Source organism: Oppia nitens, unplaced genomic scaffold (assembly GCF_028296485.1).
Source record: "Oppia nitens isolate AA-2021 unplaced genomic scaffold, nextdenovo-longstitch-racon4-pilon3 scaffold28_pilon_pilon_pilon, whole genome shotgun sequence".
NCBI lineage: Eukaryota > Metazoa > Arthropoda > Arachnida > Sarcoptiformes > Oppiidae > Oppia > Oppia nitens.
In genome coordinates, this window is record NW_026533208.1 from 585882 (window position 1) to 602156 (window position 16275).

At 22.4% G+C, this 16275-nt stretch overlaps 3 protein-coding genes across 3 annotated transcripts; all 3 read left to right on the forward strand.

The window, feature by feature from the left end:
- The first annotated feature begins 1324 nt into the window (after nt 1-1324).
- LOC128954600 (gamma-aminobutyric acid receptor subunit alpha-6-like) lies at nt 1325-2841 on the forward strand. The gene is made up of 7 exons (XM_054300202.1): nt 1325-1330; nt 1424-1506; nt 1621-1688; nt 1766-1986; nt 2083-2150; nt 2264-2404; nt 2500-2841. Exons 4-7 carry the CDS (start codon nt 1871-1873, stop codon nt 2553-2555), a joined length of 381 nt encoding a protein of 126 aa, XP_054156177.1. The 5' UTR covers nt 1325-1330; nt 1424-1506; nt 1621-1688; nt 1766-1870; the 3' UTR covers nt 2556-2841.
- Nucleotides 2842-6223: 3382 nt separating this feature from the next.
- LOC128954598 (acyl-CoA Delta-9 desaturase-like) lies at nt 6224-9951 on the forward strand. The gene is made up of 5 exons (XM_054300200.1): nt 6224-6370; nt 8346-8567; nt 8654-8784; nt 8980-9424; nt 9494-9951. Exons 2-5 carry the CDS (start codon nt 8366-8368, stop codon nt 9700-9702), a joined length of 987 nt encoding a protein of 328 aa, XP_054156175.1. The 5' UTR covers nt 6224-6370; nt 8346-8365; the 3' UTR covers nt 9703-9951.
- A 1950-nt stretch (nt 9952-11901) lies between these two features.
- On the forward strand, nt 11902-14170 carry LOC128954641 (protein Wnt-8b-like). Its single transcript, XM_054300243.1, has 6 exons — nt 11902-11936; nt 12377-12410; nt 12520-12577; nt 12721-12813; nt 12909-13222; nt 13491-14170. Exons 1-6 carry the CDS (start codon nt 11902-11904, stop codon nt 13965-13967), a joined length of 1011 nt encoding a protein of 336 aa, XP_054156218.1. The 3' UTR covers nt 13968-14170.
- Nucleotides 14171-16275: the final 2105 nt, after the last annotated feature.

Sequence of the window (16275 nt, forward strand, 5' to 3'; positions counted from 1 at the left end):
TGAATAATACAACTTTTTAAGGAAAAGTTTTTTAGCAAACAATTGAAGTGTTTTTTTATCATAAATATTATTACTAATAATAAATTTAAAACATCATTTAATTTTAGTTATTTAATGTAAATGTAATATATTAGTGTAATCCGATATATATATATATATATATATATATATATAACTACTGCATATACTTTTAAAAATTTCATTATTACAACATTTAATTATTACTAAACAAATTAAATATAAAAATTATAATTTTATATATTTAATTTTTTAAAWAAAAGTGTTTTACGTATTACTAAATTACTAAAATTAAAAGACTACTAAATTTAAATATTAAATTAAATTACAAATTTTATTAAAATTATATTATTAACTAATATTTTTTTTATCAATTTGAATGTAGTATACATAAAACAATTTTTTCATATATTATATATAAATTACATTGAATTTATTGTAATAATATGTAATGTATTTAATGTATAATAAAATAATAGGGTATTAAAATATTTTTAATGGATTTAATTTTTTTTCTTAAATAATTGTATAATATTTTAAGCTCTTGTTATTAAAAAAAAACTATTGTTTATTATAATACATATTTGTATAAATACTTTTGTTTCAAACAAAATATGTTTTTTTATGTAATCCTTTTGATAAATATTATGTTTAAAGAGATTTCATATTTTTTTTAAATAAAAATAATCATATTTTTTATCAAAAAAAATAAATTATATACTTTCAAAATAGTTATGAAATATTAAGCCGACAAATGTAAATAACATTTTTTTTATTAAAATAAAAGTACATTAAGTGTACTAACAATGAAAGCTATTTATATATTTATTATATTGATATCAATTGAATTAAATCAAATTAAATTAAATAAATTTTTACAGAATTTCAGTGTAAATACAGTAAATATCAATAATATTGTTATGAATTTATATATTAAAAAAAATAATAATTTAATCAAATTTAATACACAATAAATATATATATATAAATATTTACTGCAATTTTTTTGTGATCAATTTATATTAATATCAATGTCATGGGGTTTTTAAAAACTGCCACTAAAAATATTATTGTGATTTTTAATTTAATCAAATTTAAAAATCAATTTTGACATCATATATAAATAGCCTAAAAAGATTTTACACTAGTTATTAAATAATAATATTGAGACTAAAATATTAACAAAAATTTTTGTAAAACTTTAATAAAACTTTTTACTGTATATCGACAATGAATTATTCAATTATTGTATTTGTTTTAGTAGTTATTTGTTGTACAAAACAAATCTATTCAAAACAAATTTTTTGGAAAAGTATATATTATTTTTTTATTTAACAAAAAATTATGACAAATATATTTTATTTTTTTAAATTAATATTTGTTTTTTAAATATTTAATTATCAAGTGATTCAATACGGGCTACAAAAGAGTTTAAAACCAAACTCGACTCCAATGTCTACGACAAAGATATTAACCCAAAATTAGGCGGTAATTAAAAAAAACATTTATTTATTTATTTATTGTATAAATATTATGATTATTAAAAAAAATAATTTTTAAAAAAAATTATATATAAAACTATTTAATTAATTAATTAATTAGAAAACTCTCCAATTGATGTCGACATTACTCTACATGTAATTAACTATAAAATCAATCCAATCGATAAGGTATTCAATATTATTATTAATATATTTTATTTTTTTTAAATACTAATTTTGATTTTTTTTTTTTTTTTTTTTTTTAGGAAATCACTACAAACTTGTATTTCCGTCAAAAATGGTCAGACCAGCGCCTACAGCACTCGTACCCGGAGGTCAAAGTGGTCGGCGGAAAGTCGTTTATCGACCGCATGTGGACACCGGACACGTTCTTCTCGAATGCCAATTCTGTGGCCACTATTTCGATGCCGACGCCGACACTGTTTGCCAGTGTCTCGACCAACGGCACTGTCCTCATGAGCCACAAGTTTGTTATATATATATATATATATATATATATATATTTATTTATGTTATTATATATTAATAACAAAAAAACAAATAATTATATATTAATTTTTAGACTACAAATCACTACCCGATGCCTATTGAAGGAACGGTATCTTGAATGTCCATTAGAGATTGAGTCGTGTAATTAATTATGTTTTTATTTATATTTTATATAACATTTATATTATTATTTTGAATAGTTATTTATTCAAAAATTATTGTATGTATATTAATTAATTAATTGATTGATTTAGATGGCTATTCAATAAAAGATATTGAATATCATTGGCCCCGGGGTAATGGATCGGTTAGTATTGGTTCACAATTGCCTGGATCAGCCGGTTATAAATTTGTTGAAAAAATTGCTACTAAAAAGTCGATTAAACTCAGCTCAGGTATTTGATTTTGTTATTATTTTTTATAAAAATTTAAAAAACGCCAATAATTATTAATTTATTTATTTTATAAATTTAATATTATCATTATATAGGCACATTTACCCTGCTTGAATTTATCATGAGATTTGACCGGGATAATCTATTTTAAAATCATTTTTTTAAAAATGATATGATGTTTGGCACCAACACTACTACTACTACTACTATATAACCAGATTTTTTTTTTGATTTATTATAAATGTTTTTTTGATTAATTAACAACTATATATTGCTTAATTTGCTTTAATGATGATATGATTTTGTTATCAAACTAATAGATATATTTGTATTTAATTTTTTTTGATTATCTCTAGTAATAATATTAATATTAGCAGTTTTTTAAAAATTTGTTTTAACTATTTTATATATAAACTATATTACATTTTGTTGTTGTCGTCCGCTTTTTAAAAAAATAAATTTTTATAAATTATTTATTGTAAATTATTTTATTATTATTATTTTAATTTTTTTTAAAAAAAATATCTTAAATTTATGAGTAAATATTGAATTTTTCCGACAAATATTTTTCTAACTGGAAATTTTCAAATTAATACCTAATATTAATATTACAAATTAATTAGTTAACCGATTATTAAACATATGATAATTTTTATTGTAATATAGATTTAGTTATACTTAACTAAAAATTTAACTAAAAATTTGGAAATTTTGTTTATTTATTTCATAATATATTTTTTTGATTCAATTTAGAAGAAACAATTAAAAAAACACATTTTTATTTTGTTGGGTTTATTGTAATTTACAATTTGTAAAACATTTTTCTCTCTTTCTAGACATTACGATATTGTTTGGATATTTTTTTTTTGAAGAAAATAAAATATTTTAATAGTAAATATTGTGTAATAAATTAAATTTACAATTATTGGCAATAATACAGTTTCCATATATATATATATATAAATTTATGGGGAATTTTTCAAAAAATAACATTAAAATTATATGTATATGATATAATTAGCTTTAAAAAAAAACAATAAAAAAACTATATTTATAATACAATTATTATGATTTACTATTAATTATTCTGGGTTTTTAATAATAAAATTAATTATCTAATATTTATAAAAAAATAATAATTTAATATATATATATAAATTTACGTAGGTAATAGAATACAACACTGTATAGTATAATCACTATAATATTATTTAAATAGTCTATACAATATAAATTATGTAATACTAAGTAGTACTACTGTATATAGTAAACCGGTAAACAATTTTTAATACTTAGAAATACAAAACAAAAAAATATTATTGACTTTATTACAACAAATTGTCAAACAAATTAAATTGTTGACATATTATTATTAGTGTATAATAATAATACTAATGATAATAATGATGTTTAAACAGTATATTTTTGTAAAATTATTACTATTATTATTGATATTAATGATTTTTTTATTAGACTCTCTCTCTCTCTCTCTCTCTCTCTCTCTCTCTCTCTCTCAAAAAAAATATTAGCGACAATACTATTAATAGTATAATAATATTAATAAAATTATTACTGTATTATTATTATTCATCATTAATATAATAATTTTTAATTAATCATATGATTATTATACTCATAATATATATATATAAATTTTTACTGTACTATAAGTTTTGTACCCAATATTAAGTACAGTGACTAACCATTTAGATGTACCCCATAGATAACTACATTGATAACTACTAAACATACTATAAAATAAGTTATTAATAAATTAATTAATAATGGACTTAAATAAAATAAAATTTAAAAAAATAAATAATATTTAGATATATTACTAATAAAAATTTCTATTTTTAAAAAAAATTGAAATTATATAACAAATAAGTTCAATGTTCAATAAAAATCATATGAATATCACACCAAAAAAAATAATATTTTTTATGAATCACTAATTTATTTCCGTAACTTAAAAAACTTTTTAAAAAATTATTAGTTATTTATTTAAAAAAATATATAATTTTCTATTTATAGATATAATTAAAAAAAAATTGTCTGCATTTATTATATTTTTCAATACAAAGTCAATATAACATTTAGAAATTACACTTTATATTAACGATTAAAGTACTAAACAATTATATAGTTATATAATCATCATATATTTTTATTATAATAATAATACTAATAATAATAATCTGACCTTGGTTAACATTTTTATTAATTAATTGTTATTGTATTATATGCTATTTTATTTATTTAATTATTATTATTTTTTTGTCATTGCACCAATTTTTATTATCTACATAACAACTATTACCAAAGGTACCTGTTCAATATTTAATAATAGTAATAATAATAATTGCATAACTATTAATAGATTATTTTTATTATTTGTTTATTTAATGATATACATAAATTTTGTTGCTAGACACATTTATTTTATTTTATTTTTATTGGTAAATACAAACTTCTACGTACAAACATATAAATAATTATTTTTATATATACTTTTATTTTGTTTTTTAATTATTTATATATATTAAATATTTTTGCTGTTAGTTATGTAAATACCTGTATATATATAGTATATATATTATGTAATACTACTGTATATATATACTATACATTATAAGCACTGGTATGCCCGTTGGTTATCATAATTAAAGTACTATTACTATTAAGTTAAGTACTATTAACTAAGCAATACATTCGCACAGTGTATGGTATGTATGCATGTATTGGATGACTCTCTCTCTCTCTCTCTCTCTCTCTCTCTCTCTCTCTCTCTCTCTCTCTCTCTCTCTCTCTCTCTCTCTCTCTCTCTCTSTCTCTCTCTCTCTCTCTCTCTCTCACTCTCACACTATCGCATCGTACCATTCCTACAGTACTATACTTTAAGTATAATATACAGTACAGTGTGTATAATACATACAGTAATACAACTACTGATGTTATATACAGTCAAAAATCACACCACTTTTAACATACTATTCACTAACAACGTTACACTTATAATCGAAAAAGGCTATTACACTGTATAAGTTCGATTAGAAAATTTAAAAAAAATATATTAAAATTTTAAGTTAGTAATAATAATAATATTTAAAAAATTTCAGCAAGCTTAAACATTTAAAAAAAGAATATAAATTGTCAAATTATGGAACAAATATTAATTAAAATTAATTGTTTTTTTTAAATCATAAAAACATGAAAATTTAAAAAATTAAAAAAAAAGTTTTTGACATGTACAATTTGTTGGAAAATGTGAACGTTATATATGTATTAATCATTATATATTAATATGACATGTCATCTGGTCGTGCATTCTATTCGCTGACATTCTCTAACTATAACTATAATTATAATAGACTGTTGTGTACTCTATTCTATATGAGTGTAATAGAGATAGAGATGTTATGTTTTAATATAATATAATATAATACGATTCGAATGCATGAATCAGTTATTTTGAATAATAATAATAATAATAAACACAAAAAAAATAATTGAAATCAGAATATAATTTTGTGGCAAAATTTTTTTGTGTGTATTAATAAAATTATTATTTAATTTTTCCCCCATTTTTCACCCCTTTCTATGTCTACACTCTATTATCAGTTAATAATAATATCATGCAATGCCTTACAGTATATATAAAGAGCTAAACGTTTGGTTATATTATTATTATTATTAAAAATAATATTATATTTATTATTATATTATTATTGACTATGAATTTCAAATGTGTTTTCAAATTTAAAAATTAATAATTCAATTACTATTTTATTTTTATTATTTGAAAATAATAGATAAATAGTGTTGTGTTTTGTGTTGTTGTTTCTAAACGCTATTTATTTTGAATTTTATTTTTTTTTCAGTGAATTTATTATTTAATTTTTTTTTGAATTTAATTTATTTGTGAATTTGTGTCCACATTATTGTTAATTAATTAATAATATTCAGGTAATTAATTAAATTAATTATATTATTTAATTATTATTATTTATTTATTTAATTAGTAAAATTGTGTGTAATTTTTTTTAAAAAAATAAATTAATTAGATATTTATAAATTATTTAATAATTAATTTAATAACTATTATAATAATATATTTTAATTTATTTATAGTTGTAGAAAAATTTATTATTATTTTCAAAAATTAAAAAATTAATTTTGCAATAATATAAAAAACACATATGTTGTTTTATTAATTTTTTTTCAAAATAAAAAAAATAGTTAAGTCATACAAATTATTATTAATATTATCTTGGTAAAAATTTTTTTTTAGCATAAATGTGACTTGGTGATATATTTATTAAATATGTTAATATACTAGCTTATTAATTTTTTTACTAGCTAACATTAATGGGTAAATAATTTTATGTATTTATTTATCTATTTAGATACTATTAGTATAAATTTGATTAAAAATAAAATTAACTAGATAAAATTTTGTTGGTATTTTTAAAATGTTTTTTTTTATAATTAACAAAATTATTAAAATTTATTTATAATTAAATTTAGTTTTTTTTTCAATGTCTTTATGTTTTTAATGATTATTTTTGTATTTTAATTTAATTTCTACTTAATTATGATAATTAAAAATAAATTAGACATTAATTAATCAAATTTTAATTAGCTTTGAAGGTTTTTTTAATACTATAATAATTATTATATAATACATGTATATTATGTTTAATATGTATGTATATAATAATATAAATAGATTTTTTTATTTAAAAAAAAAAACAATATTAATTTGTTTCATCTATTTAATTAATCAAATTTATTTAAACCCTATATATATATATATATATATATATATATTTATATATTTATTTAAACATATGTGTAATTTTCTACTACTATTTTTTTTTTTGAAGGATCAATCAATTATTTATTTATTTTTTCAAAAAAAAAGTTAGATAATCAAAATAATAGTTTTAAAAAAATAGTTGAAATAATATTATTGAAATAGTAGTGGTTTTTTTAGTTAAGTCACGTACAGTAACAACAATGACTATTTAAAAAAAAAACTATTGTTAGGGTAGTAGTAGTAGTAGTAGTACCGCAAAAATAAAACTACCGGTGCTCTTGAATCCGGTAACTATCGATATATATATATATAAATGTCGGTCCATTTCCCGACCATTGACCACATTTACAATTTAGTTACATTTTTTTTTTGTTTTGTTTAAATGTTTAATAAATGTCATATTTTTGTCAAATTTTATTATTGTTTTACACATTAGTGTGTGTAGATTATTATTTTTTTTAAAGGAAAATTTAATTTAATTAAAAATTTTGTCTAAATTTTTTTATTACTTGTGTTAACTAGTTGTGTGTGTGTGTTAATTAATTAATTAATTTTTTTTATTTAAAAAAATGTTTATCAAGTTATCTAATATGTTAGATAATACTAATTATTTGTCTTATTCAACAATTATTAGACCATTGATTTATATGGGAATCAGTAGAAATAAATCATTAATACTAAGTAATTGCAGTAATAATAATTGAAATATTAATTTTTAATTTTATTAAAACTAAATTAATAGTTTAAAACAATTCTAACGTTTACTTATAGTTTAGATATTATTAAAAGTATATTTATTTGATTAAAATTATTTTTTTAAAATGATTATCAGATTAATTTTTTTAATTATTTATTTTAATTAATAACAATTTGTCATAATCATTATTAATTAATTAATTAATTAATATTTTTTATATTAATAAATTGTGTATATAATTGTTTATATAATGATATAAGCATTTTTTTTTGTTCAAGCAAATGTGGTAATCAAATTGACGTAGCTAATTTTATTATTAGACTTATATAAATATTTATTTAATATTTTTAATTTTAGTAAAATTATTATTTTTTTAAATAGTCAATTAAATGTATTAACTAAGTATTAATTTATTATTATAATAGATAATCGCAAACCCATTGAAATGGCCCCAAATATACAGTCGTCGACAATTGAACCGGAAATCGCTGCCGATATTACCGTCGATGGCTCCAAACAAGCGAAACGCGAGTTCAAAGCCCAGATAGTCTGGCGTAATGTTGCCATTATGACTGGCCTACACTTGGCCGGACTGTACGGCCTCTATCTGTGTTTTACAGCAGCTCAGTGGCAGACAATTGTTTGTGGTATGTGGGGGTTAACCTGTTTTGTGTGTGTGGTTATGTTATGTTGTTTTTTTGCTAATTTTATTTATTTATTTTTTTTGTTGAAGCAATACTACTATATATAATATCCGGTCTGGGAATTACTGCTGGCGCACACCGTCTATGGTCGCACCGGGCATATAAAGCCAAATTTCCCTTAAGGGTTGTCCTAACCATATTCAATACTATGGCATTTCAGGTATGTGTGTGTGCGGCTATCTTATGGTCTCTCTCTCCCCTCCCTCTCTCTCTCTCTTTCTCTCTCTCTCTCCCTCCCTTTCCCTTTTCACTGTTCAATAAGGATATATCAATTGTATCCACAAAACCATCAATATCTTGTCTAATACCATATCGACACCTCTTTTATTTTCAAATCATTCAATTCATTCAACAGAACTCAATCTACGAATGGAGTCGCGACCATCGGGTCCATCACAAGTACAGCGAAACCGATGCCGATCCGCACAACGCCAATCGGGGTTTCTTTTTTGCCCACTGCGGTTGGCTACTGTGTCGCAAACATCCCGATGTCCTCGAGAAAGGCAAGACTGTCAGCTGCGAAGATCTACTACAGGATCCGCTCGTCCGGTTTCAGCGAAAGTTTTATCTACCACTCGTTTTCGTCTTTTGTTTTCTACTGCCAACAGTCTTACCCAACTATCTGTGGGGCGAATCGTTTTTCAATGCCTACTTTGTTTGTGCACTATTACGCTATACGTGGACACTGAACATGACATGGCTGGTCAACAGTGCCGCCCATTTCTGGGGCCGTCGACCGTACGACAAGCACATCTCACCCGCCGAAAATGCCGTAACAATTATCGGTGCTATCGGTGAAGGTATGTTTTTTAGGATTGATATGTTTGTTTGTGTGGATATTATTAACCGCTGTTTTCATGCACCGTTAGGTTTTCATAATTATCACCATACGTTTCCCTGGGACTATGCCACCTCAGAGCTGGGTCCTAAGTTCAATCTAACTACCTGTTTCATCGATACGTGCGCCTACCTGGGCTGGGCCTACGATCTGAAAACAGTATCACCGCAAGTGATCCGACAGCGAAAAGAGCGGACCGGCGATACCAAAGACAAGGGTCCCTACGGTTACTATAATTAACTTTAATTTTTTTGTTAATTATTTTGTTTTTTTTTGATAAATGTATAGTCGTTTTTATTTTTGATAATTATTATTATAGAAAAATATTGTAATTTTTTTGCTTTATTTATTCATTTTTTTTGTGTCTATCAATTTTATTTGTTTGTTTGATTTGATTGATTGATTGTTTTATTTTTTTTCATTAATTTATTTTTTACTTTACTCGCTATATATCTCTGATCCGATCCGATATATTGATATTATATAATAACAATAATAATAATACAGTAATATAAGTGTTGATAACAAAATTAAATATTTTTGTGAATATATATATATATATATATATATTTTTCAATTATAAATTATTATTGTTATTATTATCACCGGTAATATCATAAAGCAATATATTTTAAGACATTTATTGATAGATAATATAAATGTGTTATTTAATTATATAAAAAAAATTGAAGCTTATTATTATTATTGTTGGTTGTTATTGTATAACTTATAAATGTTAAATAATTAAATTTAAAATATAATTAATTAATTAATTTTTTTTATTTATCCATATTTATGTGACAAATATACAATTTATTATTATTATTATTATTATTAGATATTATATTATTAAATATATATTTTATTATTAATTAATTAATTAATTTTTCTTTTTTTWTATATATATATATAAAAAATCACCATTAAATGAATTAAATTGATATCAATTATATTTTTGCTGAATAAATACTAAATATTTTTATTATATTATATATATATTGTAGTTTTTTTCTGTCTAACAATAATGTTTTTCACCTATTTTTGTTAATTATATTTTTATATTTATTTTTATGGTGAGGAATTTTAAATAACCTTATTTTTCATATGCAAAAACATTGGTATTATTTGTAATATATTGTAAATAATAGTCAATTTATGCCGAAAAACAATTGTCTAAAAATATTACAATACATTTGATAACAATAATAATAATAATATCGGTTAAAGGGTTTTCTTGAATGAGGAAAAATCAATGAAATGAATAGTCTTAACGAAAAAAGGGATTTAATATTTCAAATACTCTCTCTCTCTYTCTCTCTTTCTGTGTGTGTCTTTCAATAGAGATATTTAAAGCGATCTTTTGGGAGATTATCTATACTTTTATGAGTTTTGCCACTACTGGACATCCCATCACATCTTTCTCTCTCTCTCTCTCTCTCTCTCTCTCTCTCTCTCTCTCTCTCTCTGACCCCACATAACAATAATGACAACATATTATATACTCTTATAGAGGTTTTTAACTGACAATATTGTATCGTATGATAGATATGTTTATATATATATATATATATATATATATACCGATATGTATTATAATAATGTGTTGAAATAATTATTGAATACCAATATCTATAATAATAATAATTTACAACATTTTTTTGTTGATGACAAAAACATACAGTTTTCAAATTAAATTAATTAAATGAAATTTGCATTTAATTAATTAGTGTGTCTCTCATCAATCATCAAAAATAATAATATTGAGAGCAAATGTTAACTTATAATTATAATAATATGTTTGCAAATTATTTATATATGTGTTTGTTTGGAGACACTGTTATGGGTTCAGCACCCGATAGTCCTTATTATTATTGTATTTATATATATATATATTTTTTTAATTAATAACATATACATTATAATTGATATACCGGTAGAAAGCAAGTGAGAGAGAGAGAGAGAGAGAGAGGCATCATATGTGAAAAATTTTTAATATTAACAATATTTGTGGTCCACTTGTGGTGTCCAAACGCCCGAAGCAAATGTGTGTAACCACTCCCTGGGTTTTAACTATAATACCCTTTGGGAGGTATGTTTCCCAAACAAAAATCCGATGAATAGCTCAATATTATTAAGATATTATTATTATTATTAACGACTGGCTGGTAATGTCATATATATATATATTGATATATAAGCTGACAATTATCGATATATACGCGCGTAAAGAGAGAGAGAGAGAGAGAGACGGCCGGCAAAAGTGTTTTCAATCACTTCTTAGCCATTGTTAAGGCTGTTAGCTCTCTCTCTCTCTCTCTCTCTCTCTCTCTCTCTCTCTCTCTCTCTCTCTCTCTCTCTCTCTCTCTCTCTCTCTGTTGGGCTGTAAAGTGTTGTTTGAACTGTAAATACCAGTAAATACAATACCGACACTCATTCATGATGATGATGATGATGTTGTTGTGTTTGATGGGATGGTATGTGACCACAATGTTTGCACACAACAACTTGACATTTCAATAAAGTTTGTTAACAACAAAACAACAATTGATGGGACAAATAATATCATATCATATATACTATACCTTTAGTATATAATAATTCAATAAATAATATAATACAGTGTATATTATATTATTTACAAGTTTTTCGATGATTTTCTAAAAATTATTATTACTATTATTTGATATTTGAATTACAATTTGTTTGGACAAAACAAAATTATTATGGATTTCAAGTTTAAAATATTATTATTATTATTTCTGGTATTATGTTTGTGTCTGAGAAAAATCTATGGATGGTATGTATTATCGATATAGTTGTTTGTTTAGTGATTTATTTATTTAGGGTATTATCTAAATTTGTTTTTGACTTTTAATTTTTTTTTATTAAAATATACTAATAATTGTATCAATAGGTCGATCGGAAATTTACTATTAGTCGGCAGTCAAGTAAGCATTTAAAACAAAATTGTTTAACAACAACAAAAATATCAAAAAAAAAACTTTTAATTAATAATTTTTATATATAAAAAATTATTATTATTATTATTATTCATAGGCAGCCCATTCAAGCACCGACATCACACACTTTACACTGGGAGCTGAAATTGCATTAAGTAAGTTGAATAGTAATTATTTATTTTTAAAAAAATAATAATTTAAATTTTTTTTTATAAAATGTATTGTAAATATAATTTATATTCAAAATATTAATTTTATATATCTATTTATTTTAATAATAATAATATTATTAAATTAGATGAATGTTTGCGACAATTTTCATTTGAGCGCTGGACATGTCCCGAGAGTACCTTCAAAATTGTGACCGACCAGTCCACGGCTCAGTTACCAGGTATTAGATATACCCGTTTTTTTGTTTGTTTGTTATATATATACTGTATATCGGTATCGAAAATATCTAACCAATAAAGTGTCTCAAACTTCTAGCAAACAGAGAGATAGCCTTTATTCAGGCAATTATCAGCGCCGGTATTGTCTATACGGTTACCCGAAACTGTAGTTTAGGACAACTCGATAGCTGTAGATGTTTGACACAACAACAGAGAGGAGGAGGAGGAAGACATCATCGCCAACAACAGATTAGCCAAGAGTTGGCCGATAAAACCTTCAAAGTGGACGACAGTTGCAAAGGTAGTATCGATGAGGGATCCCGTATATCAAAGATATTTTTGGACGACAGGGAAACGGGTCACGACTTTAAAGCCATAGTCAGACTACATAACCATGAAGTGGGACGATATGTATGTATATTGTATTTAATGATTTTTTAAAAAAAATATGATTTCCTCTCTCTCTTCTCTCTAAAACTCTCTATTATGTAAATTTGATTTTTTTTAATTTCAAAAAATTTATATTTCATTTATCTATTATTTTTTTAAACATATATATATATATATATATATACACACACACACACACTCAACAAATCAAATAAATTAATTTAATTTTTTTTTGTTGAAAAAAACTTATTTAATCTAACTGTCTGTCTGTCTATATGTTGATTGACAGGCCGTCAGAGAAACAATGATCAAGACATGCAAATGTCACGGTATGAGCGGCTCCTGTACTATGCAAACCTGTTGGCTACGGATCAACAGTTTTGAAGCCGTCGGCGACTATCTGAAACGGGCCTACAAACTGGCCATCAAAGTCAACAGCAATCACAACAGCAATCATAATCATAATCGTCTGAATCTGACTCGGCTGGCCTTTACGGAAGAATCGCCCGACTATTGTGTGGCCAATCAGACACTCGGCTCGAACGGTACACTTGGCCGCTACTGTTCGAAACGTCGGGCCCGGGATGTGAGCAAAGAGGAGAAAAAAAGTTGTCGCCGATTGTGTACGGATTGTGGACACAAAATTAGACGACAACGCCGTCGGGTGATTACGTCGTGTAATTGTAAATTCAAATACTGTTGCGAAGTCGAGTGCCAGAGCTGTGCCAAAGAGCAGTTCCAGTTTGTCTGTATTGCCAAACATTAGTAGAGAGAGAGAGAGAGGAKAGGATAAGATAAGGGACAGTCATGTGTCATGTCATACATAAGCCATAACACACACACACACATACATATCATGGCATCATTGGATCAGAGAGAGAGAGAGAGAGAGAGAGAGAGATCTTCAGCTAATCATTGACCCTCTGATATGATTGACTTAATAATAATAATATTAATAATAATCTGTGATATATATTATTGCCATTCATTTTATTATATATTTTTTTTTTTGATTACCATTACTAGAAAATAAACCCATTTTTTTTTATTTAACCATTAGATATATAATTAATCATTTAGTTTMAATATTATTAGATTATTTTTTTATTATTGTGATGTATTTTATTTTATTTTTAGTTTTAATTACTAATTATTAAAACTAGTGTATTAACTTGTTTATATATTAGATAATATTGATTGATTTATATATCGTATAAAATGATTATAAAGTTTAAAATATTAATAAATAATAATAATACTAAACCATAACATTTCAATAAAATCAATGTCTATAAATCATATTTATTGAATMATATTTGATGTATAGTAACAATAATTTTATATGTATACAATAGATTAATAAATTAAAATAAAAAATTTTATGTATCTATTTTTGAWACCTTAATACAATGATATTGATGATAAAAACAAATTTTAATACATTATAAAAATTTTGATGATTAAGTTTAAATTAATTAGCAATAATAATTATTAGCATTAACATCAATCAACAAATTAAAATTATTTACTTTAAAAAAAATATTTATATAGTTTGAAAAATTAAAAAATCAATATATATATATCATTTTATCATATTATCATTTATATATATATAATTTATATATATATATATATATACAGTATATTATATATATATATATATATGATTAAATATTATATACACACACACAAAATTAACAAATTAATAAATTTCCGCTTTTGATATAAAATTATGTATTTGAAAACAAACTAACAAAAAAAATTTTTTTTTTTTTGATAAACATATAGACAAACATTATTATTATTATTATCAACTGATTTGAACAAATGAATTGAAAATAGTGAACTAAAATAATAGAAATTATCATTTTTTTTATTAATATTATAAATTAATTTTTGCTATCAAATAAGTTTTAGTAATAATTGTCACGACATATGATTATTATTATTATTATTATTATTATTTGTATTATTGTGTCAAATGTGTGCTAAATTGTTTAATTGTTTGAAAAACAAAAGTGTATATATATAAAAAAAATTTTAGTTAATTTTTTTTATTGTTATTGTTGTCTAATGTTTTTAAAATATAGACTTAACTTTCCCTTTTTATTATTATTATATTTATCATAATAATAATAATAATAATAATAATGTTACGGTTTATGCAAATCTATTTTTTACTATTTGTATTCATAAAAAAATTAAAAAAATTATTTATAATCTAATTATGAATCTATTTAAATCCAATTTTATTTTTGAAATATAAATAATTCAATGAATATATATTATAATAATATAAAAATGATTTTTTTATTTTTACGTTAACAATAGGCAAAAAAAATTCATTATTAAACTATTAATATATAAATTGATTGATTAATTGTTTTTTAAAAATATCTTTTTATTTTTTGATTCATATATATATATAGTATATACATAAATACAAAAATAGATTTTAAATATTAAATATACAAATTAATACCTAATAATAGTTTTTAAAATACATTAATTGCAATATATTTATCACAACAATCAAAATATAGATTTATGTTTTATGTTTCAATTAATAATATAATCAATTAAAATCGATAATTATTATTAATTTATTTTTAAAAATTGTCACTTAAATAATATATATACAGTCGATGACAAAATTGATGAACGAGGTTTTTTGTGTATATCTTTAGAATGGAAATGAACTAGAACAAAAAAATTTTTTTGCTACTATTATTTATTGGGACGGTAGTTTGGTATTGCCACTATTTTTTTGTAATTGGGCACAGGTATGCAAGGACAGGGATGGTCAATATCTCGAAAACTATAATAGATATTAAAGTTTTATAAATTGCTAATTATACTAAATCTGATAATATTGGACACGTGTTTTGGCATTTTTAATTTTATTGCAAAGTATTCGAACAAAATTAATTTTTTTGTTGCAAAAATCAAAATTTAAGAGACCATATCTTTTAAATGCATCGATATATCATGATTTAGTTAATTGATTTAAATTCTATATTTTAGTACTAACAATTCATCTATACATTAAATTTAGTTAGCTTGTTTAGTTTTTT

Bases quoted from the DNA above. Each gene is read 5' to 3' on its own strand.
- LOC128954600 (XM_054300202.1), top strand. From the start codon at position 1,871: ATGTGGACACCGGACACGTTCTTCTCGAATGCCAATTCTGTGGCCACT. The intron at 1,987-2,082 runs GTTTGTTATATA...ATTAATTTTTAG, and splicing joins ACTGTCCTCATGAGCCACAA to ACTACAAATCACTACCCGAT. The intron at 2,405-2,499 runs GTATTTGATTTT...ATCATTATATAG, and splicing joins GTCGATTAAACTCAGCTCAG to GCACATTTACCCTGCTTGAA.
- LOC128954598 (XM_054300200.1), top strand. From the start codon at position 8,366: ATGGCCCCAAATATACAGTCGTCGACAATTGAACCGGAAATCGCTGCC. The intron at 8,568-8,653 runs GTATGTGGGGGT...TTTTTGTTGAAG, and splicing joins GTGGCAGACAATTGTTTGTG to CAATACTACTATATATAATA. The intron at 9,425-9,493 runs GTATGTTTTTTA...ATGCACCGTTAG, and splicing joins TATCGGTGCTATCGGTGAAG to GTTTTCATAATTATCACCAT.
- LOC128954641 (XM_054300243.1), top strand. From the start codon at position 11,902: ATGATGATGATGATGTTGTTGTGTTTGATGGGATG. The intron at 12,411-12,519 runs GTAAGCATTTAA...TATTATTCATAG, and splicing joins TACTATTAGTCGGCAGTCAA to GCAGCCCATTCAAGCACCGA. The intron at 13,223-13,490 runs GTATGTATATTG...GTTGATTGACAG, and splicing joins ACCATGAAGTGGGACGATAT to GCCGTCAGAGAAACAATGAT.